The sequence below is a fragment of the Xiphias gladius genome, chromosome 3, assembly GCF_016859285.1.
Source record: "Xiphias gladius isolate SHS-SW01 ecotype Sanya breed wild chromosome 3, ASM1685928v1, whole genome shotgun sequence".
Classification (NCBI taxonomy): domain Eukaryota; kingdom Metazoa; phylum Chordata; class Actinopteri; order Istiophoriformes; family Xiphiidae; genus Xiphias; species Xiphias gladius.
The window spans coordinates 22,110,127-22,132,231 of record NC_053402.1 but is presented as its reverse complement, the minus strand read 5'-3'; the positions used below and the strand labels follow the sequence as shown (position 1 = coordinate 22,132,231).

The window sequence follows — 22,105 nt, the reverse complement described above, 5'->3', positions numbered from 1 at the left end:
TACAGATTCCCGTGATCCCCAGAGGATGGATCCTACTGGTGCCACGAATGCCCCACTTTTCACGTATCCGGTCAAAGATCTCAACATCTGCTTGATGGATTGTACCAAAATTTTGTGCAGACATTCGTGGTTCCCAGAGGACAAACTATCAGGTTGACATTCATGGTTTTTGGGTGAAATGTACAGTGGTGGAAGAAGTATGCAGAACTTTTATTCACGTAAAAATAGCTATACCACTGTGTGAAATTACTCGGTTACAAGTAAAAGTCCTGCATTCATAAGTACATAAGTATTACTATCCACATATACTAAAAGTATCAAAAGTAAAAGTACTCATTATGCATATGCATAATCAGAATAATATACATAATATAATATTAATAATTATATAAATATAATATTTTATAATTAGTGATGCATTAATGTGTAAGCATCACTTATGTTGCAGCTGCTAATTTTAAAGACTTTACATTCTGCTTTTCTATAATAATATATCATAATATGTTTTTTATTAATAATCGTAAACTGCAAAGTAACTAGTAACAAAAGCTGTATAAAGTAGCTTTAAGCTAGCTTTTAGCTAGCTTTTTAGCTCTAGTAGTATAAAGTAACATAAAATGAATGTACTCACTTAAAGTACAAGTACCTCAAAATGGTACTTAAGTACAGTACTTGAGTAAAAGTACGTCTTTACTTTTCAACACTGGAAATGTCTCAACAACTACTGGAAAGATGGCCGTGCGGTTTCGCACAGGAATCACCTCATCACCTCATCAACATTTCTTCAGGTCAAAACTTTAAGTTATCCACTACCGCGGTTTACGGCCGAAGACCCGCAGAACTAATGACCTCGTCAGCCTCAGCTGTACTTTGGGTTTAGTGCTAACTGCCGGATGTTGGCGTGCCAACGCGCTACACTAGGACGGTGAGCGCGGCGAACATTACACCCGCTTAACATCAGCGTGGGGGCATCGCCACTGTGAGAGCGTGTTAGCATGCTGATGCCAGCATTTAGATCGTAGCAACCGCTGTTGCCGAGCACAGTGCCCGGGCAGCTAGCATGGCTGTGGACCTTTTAGTCTGGACCAGTGTGCGCTCAAAGCATCTCATCATCAGCATATTAAATAAAGAGCACACATACAAACTGTCTCGTAAGCAGCAGAGAACAGGTGCTCTGTCAATAGAAAGATGGACTCACTGCTTTTTTTACTTTTCACCTCTTTTTTCCCTTTGTCCTTCCATCTTTGTTATTTCTGGGTATTGAAATCCTTGGTTTTTTTTTTCTGTCTTTTTTCAATCACTTACCTCTCATTGCCACTTGGACCTGCCAACGTAAAATGTGCCTTGAACGGCTTTGAATATTGTCTCTGTGTGGTATTTTTGATGTTGCGTAATAATTTGCACCCCCCCCGGTCACCTGCATGAAGTCTTTCACCAGGGAGATACAGAAAAATAGCACTTGCCAGATACCCAACCTCACATTATTAACAACCTAAATAAGAGATAGGAAAAATAAATACATAAATAAACAGGCAATAATGAGCAGTGCAAAGCGCAGACATTAGATACGAAAGGAAGATCCTGATTACATGTATAAAATCCCTGTGTAATGATCCGTTGAGGAGGTAGCAGTGACCTTGACGGCCTAAAAAATTATTTTGTGGAAATTCGATTTACTGCACACACACAAACACAGGATGTCGCTGGAAAATAATGGAGGAGTATGCAGAGTGATTGCTGAGAATCTCACCGTCCTGCCTCCTCGCAATGAGACAGCCCCCCGTCGCAGGGTACGAAGACATCATGTCTCACGTTTGTTATAGCCAGCCCATGATTTTTTTTTGTTGTCGTGACATTTTCAAGTTTTGATGTAAAGAAGGAAGTTGTCAATTAGAATATGAATTGGGATTTTAAAAAAATAGAAATAAACGTATCGCTCAGAACTGAGCAAATGTAATCTCCTCTTGCTCTTCAGGGAGTTTATCCAGTTTAGCGTGTGGCTAAAATATTTGTTTTTATTCATGCAGTGTTTAGGAGACATGACACTAAGTTCTGAGGCTGCAGCATTTTGCGTCAGCCGCAGCGACGCCTCTAGCCAGCGCCATCAGAGTCTCAGACCACATGTACCACTCCTAAGGTTCAGAGTTTCCGAGCATCAATCTCTCCCCCTCAAATCGTGACACCGGCGAACCAAAAATTCTCTTTGGAGATTTTTACACTGATGTGCAGCTGCTCCACTGACAATAAATGAGCCTCTGACTGGGTATTCATACAGTGACAACTGAAACTTCTACATCTAAGAAAGACTGATACTTTTTTTTTTATTCTGGAAATGTACTGTCACCGTCAAACGATGTCGGAGTAATGTCACACTCGCCTCTTCCTTCCTCCTTCCCTCACGCCGCTTTATGTTAGTATGACATGACAGGGGTAGGGACTGGTGAGCTCTTGTGTCTCATCTCGGGAGATGAAAGGATGTGCTCGGTGAAACAGAGCACGACGTCCTCACACCTTTACCTAATTCCAAAAAAAACCAAAAAAACCGAAGAATTCAACAATTAACTAAAAAGGCAAAAAGGTCTGGTCAGAGGTAGTTGCATTTTTGAGACACAAGACAGATCTTTTTAACAGGTACATTTTACTCTACTTTGATCACATGCTGAGGGGGTTAATGGCATTTATCAACAGTCTTTCATATGAAAATTTCCTCTCGGAACCCATAATATTCCTTCTGGATTAGCGAGACGCCGACGGGCTGCTCCTCTGGCACAGTTTTTTCAATTTTCTGGTCGCTTTTGGTGAAACGGCTATATTATTGATCACACAAATCTGAATCGGCAGGGCTCTGTTGACATCGAGGTACAACGGCCATGGGAAACGGAGGCCTCGACGAACACCTGAGCAATCTGAAATTCAGTGACTGACTTCTGATTTAGAGTTGGGGGGGGCTGCTCAGCAGGAATCTAAAGAAAGTTTCTACCGCCTGGTGCGTCACAGATCCCGTCTTGGACTGAAGTGCTGAGGGAGGCATTAACAGATTGCTGCCTGAAAAACAAACCTTGTCCAAAATAGAAGTGTTGCCCCCCCCTCACCCCCCACCAGTATGCCAGACATAGTGTGCCAGTCTTGAGCAAAAGCAGAGTGCCAAGGCCGAACCTTGATATCTTACACCCACCGTTGAGTAGGCTCATGGGACACTTGCTCTGCAGTGCCAGTTGTGGCTTGTTGTCGGTGGTTCGGGGAGATGACGTCCTCCTTCGTTTATGGGGCTCAGCCCTTTAATTCGCTCGGCTGCCCCGACTGTACCTCCCCGGCACAGTAAGGCACCGACTCCTTTTCTAACATTTAAACCGGGGGCCCCTCGTGAGGGACGAGACCTGTGAAATTGATGAAATAGATGGTAAAGATGTGAATCCGGCCAAAGTTGAATTATTGCTGCGCAGCCCTGTGCTTTAGTTAGTCTGGCAGACAGAAACTCATGCCTAATCTACCATCTCATTAGACACCCTTGAGCTTCTAAAGTAACCTAGATCTGGGATCCTGGAACTTTGATGTACTTATCCTATCAAAAGCATTTTTGTCCTGAGGCTGCCCCTTTCAGAATTTTTAAGCCAAATTATTCTTCATGATCTCCAAAAAAAACATACTTATATTTATCTCAGCCTCACTGTTCCTGTAAACCGTGCCTCGCCTGAATCACGCACTATTCCCCTGTTGAAATCCGATATTCTCTCTTTTGCCAGAGGCAAACCCTACAGAAATCAGGAAGAGGTGCATAAAGCAAGGTTGCCTGAATGCAGTTTCCGTGTGCGGTTACTTGTGGATGTGAGCTTATGTTATTAAAACGAAACTGTTTATTTTAAGTGTATATTTTGTGCGGGTTTTGTTTATTCATAAAGGTCTCCGATTTCTGTTTCTAGGAATGCAGTGTGTCTCCTGTGTCTTCCTCCTTAGATCCTCTGAAAGCATTTGTGTCCACATTGTGGAGAAGAATGCGTATATATATATATATATATATATATATAGGCAGGATACATAGCATTGTAGATAAATAAAGCGATGAACAAGTGCCCTCAGATATGTATAGAAATTATTATTAGTTATTGCCCCCAGAGGACTGAGATCACAAGCTGCAGCTCTTTAAACAGTTTACTGAGTCTCCGCTCTTAAAGCTGTGACTTTCCAATCACTGTGCTGCTGGTGTTGTATGATATGAAATAATGAGGATGTACAAATTAATTTACATAATTGTTGTTTAATTGCAGCAGCCAAGGGCGATAAGGCTGCAGCAGCCCCTGCTGGTAAGTACCTTCATGACATCTAATCCCAGCCCACGAGCTGTGCTCCAGAAATCCAATTTATTTTCTGAGTTACGCAGTCATCGGCTATCGTACAGTTAAACCACGGTAGCCACTGAAAAATGAATCTGAATATTTTAATAAACGCTGATGATAAAGACACTTTAATTTTCCGATACGTTTTTCTTGTCTCTCTCCTTTTCAGACAAGAAGGGTAAGAAAAACACACTGCTTTCAGTGTTTGTTTGTCTGTGTGTGCCATAGATGTAACTGTCTATACATCATCATCATCATCATCATCATCATCATCACCGTTGTTGTCATCATCATCATCATCATCATCATCATCATCATCCTGAGCCGCAAAATAATGTGTGTCTTTCCCCTCATTCAGAGAAGCAAGCAGAGGAGGAGGGTAAGACTTAAAGATGAAAAAAAAAACAAACACGGAAGCCGCGAACTTCTGTGGTGATGGAACTGAGTGTGGAGATGCATGATCCCCACTGCGCCGCTGCTGCACACACACACACACACACACACACACACACACACACACTATAGTAGTTACTGTTCAGTGTTTCTTCGAAAGTCTTTTATTAGCACCCAAGACATGTTATGAGTTTATTTTAAGCACCAGAGAAGCTAATTAAATTAGGTGTTCGGAACAAAATAGAAGGTGTTTAAATGTATGGCGAAGCGTCAGACTGTATATGTGCATATCTTGACGCGCTGCGTGTGGGTGTGTATGTGTGCGTTTGACTTTCCTATTTCAGCTCGGTTATACTTAATTCTGTGAATTCATACAGTACATGCAAATTAATCTTTCACTTTCGTCCTTCAGCTACCGTTGCAAAAAAGTGTCTTGTTAGCAGTGTTAGCATTCCTCGTGCAAACCTCGAGGCCGCTGACTACAGCTGAGGGTTTGGGCGAGTGCAATTCTTAGTTGGATAAAAGGCAACTGTAAAAAAACAAACTTGTTTATCACGTTGAGTCAATGCACTGGAGGGAAAAAAAGTCTGTTTAGCCACGGGTTTATTAGCAGCATATGTTTTGCCCACTTTGTCAGGTTTCTGTAAAGCTTTATGATAAAAATCAAAGTTATGTCATCATATACCGTCTAAGAGTCACCATCGATCCACTGTAAAATATTTTTATCGAGGTAAAGGAAACTATTCTTTATCGGTAAGATGAAACATCGTGCTGTGATGCCTTTTTTGTTTACAATCAAAGAGCAGCAGTTTCTTTACAGCATCGCCATTTTGTTCTTAGTCTGAAGCACACAGAAATGACAAATCAACCACAAACTAGAACCAGAACCTGGAATGTGTGGGGCAGGAGTTGCTCAGTGACCGCAAGGCCCCTATGCTAGGCGGCTCTTTGGGAGCGGAGGTCTTTTTCCCCTCCAGAATCCCCTGGAGAGGGCATTGCGTGTGGAGGACCAATGGTGGTCCTGAGCTGTATCAGTTCGAGCTGTTGGCTCCAGCCCCCTGTAATGCCGAGCATGTAGCATTTAGTGAAAAACGCCGACTGCGTTAGTGTGTTGCTATGGAGGGACCCGCCGCCGTCTGCAACCACAGCCGAGCCGTACGAGGGTGTGAAGGGAAAGAATGCGGTCCGGTGGTGCCTCCACAGCCGTACAAAGCACAAGTCCGAGCGATTGCACTAAAATTGAAAAAAATACTAAGTAGGGGGTTAAATGAGCGGTTTCACAGACTCCCACTCGAGCAGGGGCAATGGTGGAGGAGATTAGAGGGCGTTGACATTATTTTTGAAAAGATAAAGTCCCAAAGGGTTGTCTCGGTGTCAGCATTGGCCTCGCAGGGTTCGGGATGGTTTAAAACAGTAGATGACGTGTCGAGCCATTTTCAACCCACGAAATCCCCGCCCCCCCCCTTTTTTTTTCTACTTTGGAAAGAAATCTCAAAATCAACACAAGCATTGATGCGTTTTATCACAGTACAATCATATCATTTAGTTTACAGCTCAAAAAACATGCTTAAGTGTGCAGTGCCTCTTGAAGTAAAAGTAGCAGTACCCCAAGGTAAAATTTCTCTACTATAAGTAAAAGTCCGGTATACCCTGAGTTAGGGTATATATACCCTAACTCAGTAAAAGTATAAGGCAGCAGAACGGCCCCTTGTAAGTGTGATATCATATTATCGGGTTAGTATTACAGAGGCATCTTTTTGCAGAATGTAGAAGTAGCAGTATTTTGTTGCTGCTTAAGCAGCGGATAATTACTTCATGATCGGCTAGTCAGTGGGGGTCCACGTGCTCCTCAACCCTGCTGTAGGCTGGAGGATGTTACTGCTCTGTATGTGCGGGAGAGAGGTCTGAGACGGGGCCGAGGGCGGCGGGTTGTCCCTCCCATTTCAGTTCCCCCCGTGTGCCTGAAAGTCCTGACCTCTTCGAGCCCGATCCACAGTCGAAGGCAATGCGTTCAGTTAAACGTGTGAAATGATTGTGTGTGCGTGGGGGGGGGTTTCGTAGCCCAGAGCAGAGCAGCTACATGGTACGTGAGCTGTATGCACTGAGTGCACGTACGTGTGTATGGATCAGGTGGAATCCTGCACTGTGCTGCAGTGTTGCATGTTTTTATTGGTCAAGCACCAGAGGACACATTGCACACGCATGTTTATGGAGATTTCCTCTGTCAGAAGCTCTTAATAGTCATAAGTAATGAGAATAAAATGTACTCTGTTGTATTTTTATGTGTAGAGTCTATTTGTGAATGTGTATAGTTTCAGTTAACGTTGTTGGATTAAATGTCAATTTATACTTTGGAGCAACTGTAATAGAGGGTATAAGCAAGAAAGCTGTACACGTGTTTCTCTGTGTGTGTGTGTGTGTGTGTGTGTGTGTGTGTGTGTATTTAAGTGTGTATGCGCAGTCGCTGTCAGTCATTTGAGATGAATTATTGCACAAACTTTCTGCGGCTCGCTGAGAGTAATTAAATGTGTGTGTGTGTGTGTGTGTGTGTGTGTGTGTGTGTGTGTGTGTGTGTGTCTGCAGGTGCAATGATGAGGTAGAGCAGCAGCGTAAACTAATACTGAAACTCATTTTTGCTCAGACGCTTTCTATGAAGGGGAACGCCGGGCCAACCCCCAGTAACACCTCCCAAAATACTGTCATTATGACCAAATGTCAGTGATAAAGCAAAAAAAATAAAATAAAAAAAAAGTAGCATCTGACCCGTAAGAACATGGCGAGAGAAAAAGACGGGCGTTAGAAGAGAGCGAGCTCACTTACCGGGCGGGAGCCGTCAAGACCTGCAGGCAGCGCCGGCAGTCTGCGGAGAACAGAAACTTTGCATGGCATGAAAAGTTTAACCAAAGTTGCAACTTACACAGAGTTTTGAATTCACGCCTCTAACAGGAAAAAAAACCGCATCATCCGGACAGATTTCACTGCTGTGTTGTCCAGAAATTTAATTTTTATTTTTTATTTTTTTAATAAACGGCTGCTGTTCCCCTTTACATTATTATGTCACTTTCATTGGCAGAGGTGCAGCCTGCTGTAGAGGGTAAGCACTGCCCTGGCTAAATAGTTTTGTCGGCGTGTGCTTGTGTGTGTGTGTGCTTGTGTGTGTGTGTGTGTGTGTGTGTGCTCATCGTGGCTTCTACTCATCTGTTAAATTAAACTCATCGACTCACCTCCGAAACGATCGATGCAACTCACAGAGCCATTTCCAGCTCACGGGGCTGAGTGTTATTCTGTCGCTCCCGTGCGTGTCTGCGGGCGGCATGCGCGAGTTTGAAATGCTCGCAGAACCATTAAATCTGCATGATCACCTCTTGGGTCCGGTTCATCCGCTCAACCTTGTGCTTATTCTTCATTAACAGATGTCCAGCCGGCTGTAGGTAAGCGCTTTGCTTTGTCCTCGGCGTGTTTGTCTGTGTGTTATAAGTGTTCGGACTGTATGCGCGCGGGTTCGGTCCCGGCCCGTGCGAAGATGCCGTAGTAGTCTCAGTGAATAGGCTTATACGTTGTCTTTAGTCCGATCTTTGTTGAACAGCTTTTTTTTTATTCATAATCACACACGCACACACACACACACACACACACACACACACACACACACACACACACACACACACACACACACACACACACACACACACACACACACACATCTCTGCAGTCTTAGGAGACCACAGCTGTACTACGGCAAGTGTTTTAACCCTTCATTGTCCACATGACTAACTTCCATGTACCCACTGTTTCTTTTCATCCAGCGACCAATGAGCCTAGGGATGGTAAGGAGAAGACTCATCACTCCATTTCCCAGCCTGCCTGTGCCCTCCGTTTTTTTCTGCTTGTTTTGTGCAAACCAACTTGTGTGCTAGGGTACCTGTCAGACCGACCCCCCCCCCGAAACCCGGGTCTGCTCTGGTGATGGCCGGTGCTATGATCATACGTTTCTCACCGAGCAGATGGAGTGTTTTTCGCAGGGATGCGGATTAGATTAGGCCGGAAGATTTCCGCACGTCGAGTGTAATTAACAATCACAAAAAAAAAAACCCTCGTTTTTGTAACAAGCAGAAGAGACAAAGCGACACCGCAGCGAACAGATGAAGGAAAGGCGATGCGGAAAGGATGAGAACAAGGCAAAGACACAACTTAAAAGCAACTCAAGTCACAGGAAAAATTCATCAGATAAACTGTCAGATGAAACAAGTTGACAGTAAAAAAAAAAAAAAGTAAATAAAAATACAAATATAACAGACAACAAAGAGGCTTGTGACAGCGTCTTGCAATAAAAATACGCTTTCAAAGTGACTGAAAGTCTAGTGGTTAGACTGGTTTCACCAAAGCATCCAAGAGAACGTTTGAGTGTTTCAGGAGCTTGAAATGAACCGATGAGGTTCAGTCTATGAAAAGTGATGGATCCTGCCTGTACCTCTGCTGAGTATATAGCATGTCTGTCATGGATATGTGGATATGCTACATCATTCCTCGCCTCTGCTGAGGAATATTTCTTTTGGTTCACCATTCATAACCTCATAAAGATAAATTGATCATATACTCGACAAGTAATAACTGTGAAATTACACTACTATACATTCTATGTATACATTGGAACTGTGAGTTCATGTATGGAATGTATAGAAATGTTACTATTTCAATCTAGTAATACCCGGTTTGGGATAGAACATTAAATAACCTCTTATTGAAACAGACTTTACGGGTCCATAAATTCCTCATCATTTCCTAATAATTTCCTTGGCAGGTTCCTAGAAATAGCTGTGTGATTTGGCACTAATCACAAGCAAAAAGTACCGTGTTGGTGTACCCCAGATTCTTTTAGCCAGTGAACAGCCGGTCAGTTGTACATGCAAAGACGTGCAGTTTGGGGGTTTGCGGAAGCTTCTGGGCAACTCAACAACTGCTTTCAAACTCCGCACAAAAGATGTGACGTCGCCACGGTGGAGGTTCGGTTAGGTTCAGGCAGAAAGCCGACTGGGTTAGGTTGAGGGAAAGATCGTGACTCGGGTTAAAATAAGTGCTTGGCTAAGGTTAGGGAAACATTGTGGTGTGGGTTTGAATGACTATTTCACTCACATGGCCACAGTAATAACCACTTGGTTAGGACTGGGGATCCATCGTGGTGATGGTTTAAAGAAACCAGCGCTGACAGTCGGTAGGAAACGGGGGAACACTAAGCTCCGAGGTTTTGTCGGTTCCTAACCTCATCCCGACACTGACTTGTGGCTCTATAATAATTTCCCCTGACTTCCGCTTTTCCGCCTGATGTACGGGAGTCATAATTCCTGCTGCCGTCAGAGGGTTGTGTCACTTGAACATAAGAATATGTTGTTTTTGATTGACACCGGACAGTCTCAAACTAAACTTGTCTCCAAAATCTGTCTCCGTTTTCCCCAAAATAACGACCAAATTACAGTTATTTCCAAGAAAGTTTCTGGAAAGGATCAGGACATTTTGAGGAAATAATGGCCCCTGTGAAATACAGCTTTTACAATTTTTTTTTTAATGTGGGTTGTTACACATCATCCAAAAATATGGATAGGGTTTGCAGAGGGGCTCCTGTCAGTTTGTCCCAGTAGGCTTTTGTCCAAAATCCAAACATTCCCAGAGCCAGGGACAGTATGTTGAGTTAATCTCACTTGGCAGCTCCCATCCCAAACACAGAAAGTGTCCAATGTGACACAAACAAATAAGAGTTTAAACTTTCAAAAGTGTCCCCTGGGTGCCATTCCAGGATCAGCTTTACCCACTTAACATTCTAACTGAAATCTTTTGAATCATCCTGAACATCTAAACTTGGATCTGTCCTTAGGGGCACGTTTGATTAAAAGATCAAATTAACTGAGCCCATAAAAGCAGAGAGTGAGAGAGAGAGAGGCGGAGGCGCCGACGGTGTGACTCTCTGAATTTATGGAGGTGCATGACCTTATGTGACACGTGACCCCGGATCCAGCCCCTGGATGTCCACCCAGGATCCTACTCACTCTACTTGACTGGTGGTCCGATGTGGCTTTACTTTTACGTGTTGCTTGTCCGTAAACCCTTTCCTCTGAAACCTAACAGCAGTGTCTGACTCAAACCGTGAAAGAAACAGGAGAACTTAAGAGAATTTATGTACCTCATGAACAGTTAACAACCTCCTGAATTAATCCCAATTAAAGTGATTTTTGAACTTGATTGTCGAAGACATAACCAATCAACAGTTGTGTGTTTTTTGTACGAGAAGAAAACTGGATTTGTTAATTAGAATCAGAGAAAGAAAGATGTGTTTTTGGAGTGTGAGAGCACGTTGATTTAATGTGTGAGTGTTCCTCACCTGAAGTCAAAATTATCATTGGGCCAATTAACGCTTGTGTTTGACAGTACAGAACAGATACTGTACGGACTGACGTGTTCCCTGCTCTCTCTTTCTTTTTCCTCCCCCTCCGATGCAGAGTTGCCTCCTGATGGTAAGAGAAATTAATACGTTAGCGTCTCTGTAAAGCATATCAACTGACAAGCAAACACCTTACAGGGGTTACATCAATTTACGTGCAAAAGAAACAAAGGAACAGATAAAAGGGCAGCTCATTTTTCATCGCCAAGATAAGAGCTCACCGCTTCAGCTTATGTTCTGTCAGGGTGGCACACGATTGCAGGGAGTCAACGCTAATGTGATGTCTTCATAGGTGATCTGAAGAGTTTCTTTATTCCTTGGGGCCAGTCTGTCCCAGGGGGGCTCCTTGGCCGCCTGTCATTTATCAAAGGGTCCCAAATGGTTTATGAAGTGAAAAAGAAAAGGCATTACGCAAGCACGCCGAAGGGTTCTGCCTCATGGAAAGACTACTGTCCAGTTTCAGTGCTAAACAACTGTACAAAAGGATTAGGCCCCCGTTCGACGAGGGTGGAATTAGTGATTTGAAACTTCTTATCTTCAAATTACAGTTAGGAAGTTTCCGAAATGATCAGCTAATAGGTATTTCACTGTACACGCACCAGGATTAAGAAGACTGCTGATTTGGTGGTTTGCTTGGTCGCCTTGTCTCCCGTTGTTGTCTACAATCTGTTCGTTGTGTCTTCATCTGAGTGTAGCGAGGATCATGTGTTTTTTTTTTTTTCGGTTTTTGTTTTGTTTGTTTTTAATTTGTCCTCCGTGATCTGTCCATATAACACACATCACAGAGCATGTTCCAGGCGAGGATCCTCAGCTGTCCGAACTGACCGGCCTGTTTGTGGTGAAGCCGGAGAGTGCCACAGCAACCAAAGGTCTGGCAAAATGGTCTGCCATTAAAATCCCGATTTATATCCAAAATAAAAGGAGTGGCCCACTTAATGCTACGTTACAGTTGGAATATGGTCAATTAATCTATTTTAGTTAATCACTGCGTTTCATTCCCGTTCCTGGCAGGCAAGGACATCACCTTTTTGGCCAAAGTGGACTCCTCGAACTTAACAAGGAAGCCCACCATGAAATGGCTGAAGGGGAAGTGGCTGGACCTGAGCAGCAAAGCTGGCAAGCACCTGCAGTTCAAAGAGACCTATGACAGGAACACCAAGGTGTGCATGTTCACACTGCATGTGGCAATATAATCTCTGTGCATTCATTGCTACACACAGATGTTCAGCTGTGTTAGCAGTGTGGCTCGATGGACGGCAATGTTGCTCTGCGGGGCCGATCAATTGGTCCACCACTGAAAAACTATTGGATGGATTGTCACGACATTTTGTACAGACATTCGTGGTCGCCAGAGGATGCGCCCTCAAATGGTTTGACAGCTATCGGATAATTTGCCGTGAAATTTGCGACAGATATTGAAGGTCCCGTGTGGATAAATTCTAAACACTTAAGTGATCCCTGACTTTTTATTTTGAATTTTAATTTGTCCTATACCTTGATTTGTGACCGGATACCTGCAGAACAAATGCCATTCTCATGAACCTCAGCTGTACTTGTGTTTCGTCCTATTCAGCAATTGTCAGCATGCTGATGTTACCATTATAAACCACTGTGCTTAGGCGCAGCCTTAAATGAGTTGCAAGCGTGGCTCTAGACCCTTGGACCAAATGAGACATTTGTTTTAACTGAAGCAGCCGACTTTCAGCTCTACAATTTATTCAGCTCTGCTGTTTTTTCAACACATTTCCATGCGACCAAACTGCAAAATAGTTCAGTGTTATTGTTGTGAAGACAAAAAAAGCCTCTGAAACCACATTTACACCATGGCACATTAGAGTTCTTGAAACCCATAGGGTATTCTAATACTGCTAATAATAAACACACTTATGTGTGCCTGTGTAAAATTTCATCAAAATGAAAGAAGAAAATGAGAATCAATAAAATAGAGGACTTTCCCAGACAACTAATATAGTAGCGTATAATTGAACAACTGTACAACAAATGAGTCTCACAATCAAAATAATTGATTTTGTGATGGCACTTTTCAGAGCCATCTGTTTTATTTTAGTCAATATTTGTAAATGGAAGAGCATATGGAAAAATACAAAAACGTTCACTGAATGGCATGTTTTTTTTCAATAAGTTTCCTGCCCCATCTCACAACAGCTGCTTTACACGTGAGCTTTGATATTAATAACTCAGACTCAGCCAAAAGACACTCTCTTCCCAGCCCTTTTGTTTCATTCCTGTGCACGGGTGTGTGTGTGTGTGTGTGTGTGTGTGTGAGGAAGAGCACACCGCGCCTCTCGGCTTTTAAATACATTTGTGAGACTGCAGGAGCTGCGCTTCACCTACAGCATTCTACACCGCAGCTTCCTCATTCAGTGGAATTTCCCACGTCTGTGACACAGACAACGTTGTGCAAGTGATGAACAAGATGGATGCACAACCTGTATTTAATAAAATGCCGGAATATAGAGTGAAAAACAAAAACAAAAAAACAAAACAACCAAAAACGTTCCTAAAGATGCAGGAAACCGTTTTGTCGTTTTTGCGGTGAATTCTTGGCAGAACGATTAAAAAGAGTAGAGGGAATGCTGGATGTGTAATCAAACAAACCAGGTGACTGAGCCGTTTCCTAATAATGACCAATATCGGCCCCATGGCTTGATCGGCAAACAAATATCGTCTCTGTACTCGTGCGTTTGTGAGGGCGCACTGCGCATCGTGCATGGGTGTTCATTGAAGTCTGTGTGCCGCTAGCATATCCTCCCCTCTCTTTCTGTCAGATCTACACTTACGAGATGAGCATCATCAAAGTGGTGGATGGAGATGCAGGTGGCTACCGCTGCGAGGTCACCTCCAAAGACAAGTGCGACAGCTGCACGTTCGAAGTCTCCGTGCAGGGTGGGTCCCGAAACAGACACTTAATCACATTATTGTCATCTTCCATTCAGCGTATCCACCATTACTATCTAACTGGCTTTGTCAGCCAATAACTCAGTGAGTGTGATACACATTAGGTCCTATCATTTAGTGGCCTAGCGGGGTCATCGGTCCATTATTCCTTTGCTGCTCAAGCCCGCTTTGTAATGAATTAACCTCACCGAGCTCTCACCGGTCCTTCCCCCTCTGTATGGTTTCAGCTGTACAAGAGGAGCAGCAGGACAACATCTTGGAGGCGTTTAAGCGATCGTGAGTGTCAGTGTCGGCGAGGGTCTACTCAACATGTCGCCCGTCACACTGTCTCCCATATGGTCCTCCGTAGATCACTGCCGCTGGGGCAGCTGTCAGTCTCAACAAGTGTCTCTGCCCGTGTGTCTGTCTATCCCTCAGTTGTAGCGGACTTTGTACGAGTCAGTCTGTCTGCCATCTTTCTCTTTCCGTCACGTCTCAGTGCGTCTGCCGCCTTGCTTTTTTGCTTCACCTGGATTCCCAGATGGTTCAGCGTCTTATGTATTTCGTCGCAAGTCTTGGTGGCAGTCTCTGAGGGGACTCACTTTCCTTCTCTACCTCTGCTTCTGCTTGTGTGAAGTGTATCTGTGTATGCATCCTGTGACTGTGCAGCTTTTTTAATTAGTTTTTTTTTTGTGTGTTTAATTTCAGCTGTTTTGGGCCTATATACTGTATTTCTGCTGTGTGATCGTAAATCAGCCGACACCTCCGCACCAACACCTTGAGTCTCCATATTCGTAAATTGTCCTTAAAAACATAATTCCCTTTTCCTTATTAGGAAGGCTCAGGTAAGATGAGAAACACAACATGCAAAAAGACAGGATCACATTGTGTTTTAGACAGGATGTCAGCGTACTTCTTTGCAGAATGCTGATATGAGGGAGAGAGGGGCCAAGGGTGAGCGGTTGGTGTGATAAATGAAAAATGAAAAGTTGGTGAAAACTCAAATATGTTGCTGGAGAGATAATGGATCAGTGCTTTCACACACTCACTGCACCTCAGCCTCCAGAAGGTAAGTATGATGGATCTTATTTCCAATTTGATACTCATCTGTGTGTTCCCCCAAACATGTATTATAACAGCACAATCAAATACATGTGGTCTGACACCATTCTTTAGGACAGCGATTCCCAAGTTTCCAGGGGGTATGTGGAAAGTGCTCAGCTAATTTGACAAAAAAAGAAATTATTATTTAATTCAAAACATTTATCCAAATATTAAATTAGCTAAGAGTAATGGATAAATAGCTGAAAGCAAGTTAAAGTAAAGGCTAGATTCTTGAAATGGATAGCTAAATTGATAAATGGTTGAAACATAAACGTAATGTATACATGGTCAAAATCTAAAAGTAATGGATACATGGTTGAAATAGCTAAAAGTATGGGTCGGCAGTTGAAACAGCTCATCTGAGGGGGTACATCAGACAAAAGAGGTTGGGAACCACTGCTTTATATACTCACTCCTGTTCACTCATTATTTCTCTGGAGTTTTTTTTTTTTTTTTTTTTAATTCCAGACTTTAATGTATGTTTCATGTCTGAAGTAGCCCAAGCTCTCTCTCCATCTCATGCCCTGGGCATATTAAGCTATTATTCTACTTCATGTTGTCGTTTCGCCGACTGGTTGGCCAGCTGAAAAGGCTTCAAAGGGAAAAAAGGAAATATTCTGGGGAATACATATCGTGTGTTGGCACTGCAGCCCGTTTGTCTTTCTCACGCGGTGTGGAAACCACTTACAGAAACATTTCTAGCTTACAGTCATACAGTCTTGTGCCACAGTTGTGTGTTTGTTCTTGACAAAGCAGTGAGTACAGGCATGTCAGTAAACATACAGCATCTAGACTGTATGTCGTGACAATGTCACATACAGATGACTGCCAAAATAAAGGTAACCGGGGCAGCCAGCGTGTAGAAAAATTCACCACAAACACCATTAAAAGCGTTCATTCACTGTCACTGAATTTCACTCGAGTTTTAAAAAAAAAAAAAAAAAAATGGGCCATGCCTTGCTGCAGTACAACACAGAGGCAAGAAAGGACGTAAAAGTGGCTTGGCGAGGTCAACCTGGGTGTCGTGTGCAATTTTTTGATTTTCCCCACGGGAGTCAAGAAAGGTTGAATATTTGCAGACGAGGCATTTCAGCCTCGGTCCTGTATTCTTCAACTTTGCGTCGCTGACGTTTGACAACATGGTAGAAAGCGTGGTTTGCATTTCAATTTGCGGCATGTGTTCCCGGTCAGCATCGACTATACCTTGTCGCAGCTACAGTTGCGGCCGCAGCAGCATGAAAAAGGCTCATTTTTCACATGAAACCTTTGTGATAACATAGCTTATGGTTAGATCAGCATTTTGTGCTCACATTATTAATCCCCCAGATCCCAGTTTTCCTCTGAACTCATATCCAACTTGCTGGACCACAACAAACATTTTTTCACATCAGTGTGTGAAAAGCTTGTAGGAATGCTCCTCCTCCACTTTCCTGCAACATCCTTTTTGATAATGTGGTGTTTGACGGTGGTCTCTCAAAAGCGCAGAAGTAGGTTGAGATTCAGTAATTGCTATGGCCGCCGTACAAGACTTAAACTGTTTTCGTGCTCACCCAGCCATTTGGTGATCACGTGTGCCCCGTGAATGATGGCATTATCACCCCGGGAGAATTTACTCCCATCGGGATGGCAAGGGTAACAGGGATGGATGTTATCCTTGGATGAACCATTCATCCATGGGACAAACATGATCACTCAGAATGGTTTTGAATTTATTGGCATTTATCTTGCTTTCCAAGGGGTTCAATGAGCCTCAACCATGCCAGGAAAAAGCACTCCATATTGTAAAGGAGCTGCCAAAAGCATTCACAGTGGAGAACAACAAGCACTCGAGCCTGTAGACATTTATTGGCGTGTGCCACATACAGTACTTGTCACCTTGTTGAGTACAAGAGGGTGACTGATGACTCAAGAGCACGTGAATTTTTCCCATCACTTTAGAATGTGCATGTGAGGAGTAATAAAAGGGTTTACGCAGTGAAACAGCCACGTTTTCCCCCTCTGTGAAGCTCTCAACATATTATTCTGCATGAAACTGCCATTTTTTTTCTGTCTTTTTGTCTACTTCCATTCACTGACACACATATAACATCACCTTTGGCGACATCCGCGCTAACAACGCTTCAGCCAGCCCTTAAAAACTTGCACAGTGAGATTGCATTTCATCACAAAGCATTTTTCCCTCACTCTCTAACCCGTCGGTGAGATCTTTTATTTGAACCACAGCAGCCAAAATACAGGGGAACGACAGTGTGTGTGTCTGCTGCCTGGCGATTTTTATACATGATGCTAATCATAACGAAATGTCGTTCGCTTATTCAGCCCCCTTCATGAGGAAGAGCCTGTTTTAGATGTCTTTTATATCTCTCGTCCTTAAATGCTTTTTATTTGTGCTTCCTGCAATATGTACAATGTTTCTGTTTGAACAGTATGCAATGTTGCCTATAGCTTATTTCTGTCATGTCTGTTGCTTACATGTTGCTTGTCTGTTGTGGTTTCTGTCACTTGAATCTAGGGCATGATGGTAGCTTGTAGTCCTCATCAAATGCTGTGCTCTATGTTCTCACACATCCTATTTTTGTGTCTATCTGAACACAGGATGAAAAAAGGGTAAGCTTTATCAATAGGCACTAATTCATTAAAAGTCCACTGTATGCTGTTGTATTTGCTCCCGTTGTCTTTGTCGGGATTATAATTATGTCTTGTAATTTCTGTGCCTATTTATATGTCTGTGTAATGTGGGAGTAAAGGGGATTTGTTACTGAATGTATATTACTAATTTTGTTTTCTCACTTTTCAATTCACCAGAGTTGTAAATAGCACAGGTTCATAAACATGACACGATAATCCCCCAATTCTCTTTTATTTTAACTCCAGTGGAGATGCAGGGGAGGATGCTGGTGATCTAGACTTCAGTGCCCTGCTCAAGAAAAGGTAAGGTAATATACATTCCCAGAGATGCATCTTCCACCGTCGAATTTTTCTTCAATGTGGTTTAATTCACAATTACGCTTACACATAATCAGGGAGAAGAAACAGGAGCAGCCCAAAGAGGAAGTGGATGTATGGGAGATCCTAAAGACAGCCAGGCCCTGTGACTTTGAGAAGATTGCCTTTCAGTATGGCATCACAGACCTGAGGGGCATGCTGAAGAGGCTGAAGAAGATGAGGGTGGAGCCCAAAAAGAGTGACGGTAAGGAGCGAGGGGAGAGACAAGAGAGGGGTTATGAGGTAAAAACAGACTGTGCACTAGGAGTGAGGCGGCAGGCGGGAAACGTGAGCTCTCTAATGCAGCAGGCTGTAAATACCAGCAGCGTTTAAAGGCCTCGGGGGGCAAGTTATATAGTTGGGACGACAGCTGGAATGTGTGCTAGCATATGCTTGGTGCTGGTTGGCACTTATGGATTATTTGGCTGTTAAAGCCGTGGTTGAACTGCACTAACAGGATACTTTGTCGTCAGCTTTCCTGAGGAAGCTGGATTCAGCCTACTCGGTGGAGAAGGGCAAGAGGATCCAGCTCAGTGTGGAACTGGCTGACCCCAACGCTCCAATCAAGTGGCTGAAAAACGGACAGGAAATCAAACCATCAGCCAAGTGAGCCAATTACAACTATTTGGGAGGTGCATTGTACAGTATATGTATCTGTGTATATGTGAAATGTGTTTGTGTACTGGACCATGATGTTAAGGAGGTACACTGGTGGGCTTTGTCAGATAACTGGAACTTGGTCAGCAACCTTAATGTTGAGGTGGTTTGGCTGTGATTCCTGTCTATCAAGTAAAATCAAGCATGCTCCCGAACTTTGCTCTCTATAAGCCTTGATTTAAAATTAAACCTGAATGAATTTTAACTTTTTGGCCACTTATGGGGCAGTATCGATTTGTAAACACAACAATTACACAGTATCACGATATGAAGTTGTTAAGCCGAAGGTGTTAGCAAAAGAATTGCATGTTTATACATCCAGCAGGTGCTGAGGAACATTAGCAATTATTTGGAGTTGTGTTTGAGTTCACCTAGCAAAAGGTAAGTCCAACATTCACTCTCCTTTTATCTCTTTTTTGGTCTTCAATAACTCCTTAGAGAAATATCTGGCTGTTAATTTTAAACTGGAAACGAGGTTGCCCTAAAACCAAAACAATGAGATAAAAGAAACGTAAAAGGCTCCATGTAGCTGAGGGGAACTGCAGATAATTATCAGCGGGTTCATAGCTACAAGTGACCCTTTTCTCATTACAGGTTTTCCCCTAACAGTGTTTCCCAAAAATTTCCACCAAGACACACTTCAGAGGAAGTTCCATTAGGTGGAGAAAAAAAAGGAATATCTTTATACAAGCTCAGTTGGACAGCAACTCCACGTACACTTTGCAGTGGTGGTTGCTGCTCGATTGTTACAACGCTTTTTCCACACACACATACATTCACATACCGGTGATACATTTGGAGGCAATTTGGGGTTCAGTATCTTGCCCAAGGACACTTTGACCGGGGCCCGGGGATCGAACGGCCGACCTTCTGGTCAGTGGATGACCCGCTCTGCCTCTAAACCGCCCCTAAATATTGAGTGAACAACGATATTAGATAGCTTTTCAAAAAACTACCGTCCCTATCTAAACACATGAGGCGGGCTACATGACTGACTGTTGAGAAAAACTATGTTCCAAGGCTGGATTTTACATTTTACACGTTTAGCAGACGCTTTTATCCGGAGCGACTTACAAGCGAGGCAGCTTAGGGTTCGGTGTCTTGCCCGAGGACACTTCAGCCCGCAAACAAGGGGGAGCCGAGGGTTGAACCCCCAACCATGCGTTCAGTGGACAACCCACTCTACCACCTGAGCCACAGCCACCCATTTTCAGGTATTACACAAGCTGGTTGGTGCTGCCATTGAGAAAATGTTAATGCCGGCTGACAGGCTAATAGCTAACTGCGCTTGGCATTAGATAATACGGCTCACTAGCCTGATTGCTTTGATTATGTAGCCAACATCGTTCCGGTAACCACAACTCGTGTGTTTCATGTAAAGTTGTAGTATTGACTCAACGTGTTTCCTGGAGCATTGGGTGATAAGGAGGCTGTCAGCAAGCTAGTGTTACCTTGCAACTGTTCAAGGGAACCGTTGTCAAGAGCAACTGGCAATTGGTCGGACTAGGGTTTAGTACAGTGGCTGTTCAGGAAAGTCTGCGTCTTTAGCCCATGACACTGCACGTGGACTGAAAACCACAAAAGTGCTCTGTAAATGGTTAATTTAAAAACTCTAAGGAACAGCTCTGACTTCGGTATATGGCTAACAGTAGATGTAACTGTTAGTTTTGAGCGCCTTTAGTCTGCTGAGCTCTCTCCAGCGTCTGTATTATTCGCCTCTTTGCTCTTTTCCCCGGCTCCTTCAAAGGCTTCTTTTGGTGTTTTATTGAAGAGTACAGCTGTTGCAAGTGGCAGTTTTTCAATGGCTCCACCATCTGCCGCTTTGAGTAGCTTCATGCTGTTCATTGAAAGTAAGGCAGCCCTCTTCCTGTTTTGATGAAGACAGTTACTATGAGAGGGGGGACACTATTGCCCTGAACTGAGCCTCCCAGGAGGTGCTTCCAGGCTGTGCACTCTGACCATTGAGCTCTAACAAACCAAATGTTTTAGGTTACAGACTTTGAGCCATTGGTATTAAGATTATCCCTCACTAAAATGAGCAAAGAGACTGATACATCCCGGTCTTCCTTGTTTCATTTCAGACAAACAAACCCCAGCTGGCTGTGTGTACATTTAGGTTGATAAACTATGAATATGGTACGGAAAATTATGTTGCATATAATTTATCCAAGGAGCAAAGATCTTACTATGGCTAGTTAAGATCTAGTATATTACCAATTCGAGTTGAAACTGATGGATTTGTATACCGTGTACATAGAAAATGAGTTTCATTTTGTTTTTTTCTATTGTCAATCATATGGGAACCATGTAATACTTAGTAAGATAAAAACAGAAATAGATTTTTTTAAGAATCAGTTGTCTGTTCACAAACAAATCATTTATGTCAGCTTATTCCTTGGAGAAAAGCTAGGAGATAAGGAAAAAAAGCCCTTTATTAGGAAAAACTTCAGGCTCATTTCATTTTTTCTTATGTTATTTAGTGTATAATTTAAATTTAAAGTGTTTTTACATAAATAGAAGTTATTTGAAAATAGATATAATGGACTAATGGATATTTTTCTTTTCATTTTGTGTAAGTTACTGTTACCAGAGGATGTCTTTTTATTATGATGTTTGTAGTCCCGTGTGGTATGGGTCAAATATTTGGTAAGACACAGAAATAAAAACTAACCAGCTTACTAAAACACATCACTTAAATGAACAGGACAACTGGGTGTGGTTTGATACCTATATCAACTAATGTAGTGGAATAACAGATATGTATTTAAATATTTTTATTATTACTTTATGGGGGAACACTGGTCTTACGCATAAAAGTCTAGTTGCAGATCTTGGAGAGAGCGACTGCTTGGTGCTTTGTCTAGAAGGAGCTGTTTGAAGTTGGTTAAACTTGTTGGTTCGGGCTGAAGACCACAAGTTTGAAAATGAAAAGAAATCTGAGGGCGTTGAGTCAGAAATAAATAGGTCTCCACGTATTTCATCCAAATGCAGCACAAACGTGAACCGAATTTCAGGAAAATCAGCAAAAGAGAATGCGAATGAATACGCGTTTCCATCCACAGCTGATACGCGAATATTAGGAGTTGGTTCGTCGAGATAAAAAGCTGATAGCACTAATTTCCCAGTTGGGTGCCAATAAACCATTGCAGAAGAAGAGGGCGCAACAAGATGACCTAATTAAAAGACCACCAGTCAAACGCTGAAAAAAAATCTAAAAAACGTGGCAATTCTGTTTTATTGGTGTATTAATTTCTGGAACGTTACCATCTCCTCATTGTTCCAGACAGATCTCTTTTTGTCT

General features: G+C 42.9%; 1 protein-coding gene across 1 annotated transcript in view; it reads left to right on the top strand.

The window, feature by feature from the left end:
• Window positions 1–3,244: 3,244 nt before the first annotated feature.
• Window positions 3,245–22,105, top strand: part of mybpc2a (myosin binding protein Ca) — a 38,684-nt gene continuing 19,823 nt past the window's right edge. Inside the window, exons 1-11 of the mRNA XM_040117608.1 lie at window positions 3,245–3,302; window positions 4,266–4,301; window positions 4,504–4,512; window positions 4,693–4,713; window positions 11,946–12,029; window positions 12,172–12,320; window positions 13,950–14,067; window positions 14,307–14,355; window positions 18,037–18,093; window positions 18,186–18,352; window positions 18,621–18,753. Of these exons, the coding sequence (XP_039973542.1) occupies window positions 3,245–3,302; window positions 4,266–4,301; window positions 4,504–4,512; window positions 4,693–4,713; window positions 11,946–12,029; window positions 12,172–12,320; window positions 13,950–14,067; window positions 14,307–14,355; window positions 18,037–18,093; window positions 18,186–18,352; window positions 18,621–18,753 (881 nt within the window). The remainder of the gene's footprint in view (window positions 3,303–4,265; window positions 4,302–4,503; window positions 4,513–4,692; window positions 4,714–11,945; window positions 12,030–12,171; window positions 12,321–13,949; window positions 14,068–14,306; window positions 14,356–18,036; window positions 18,094–18,185; window positions 18,353–18,620; window positions 18,754–22,105) is intronic.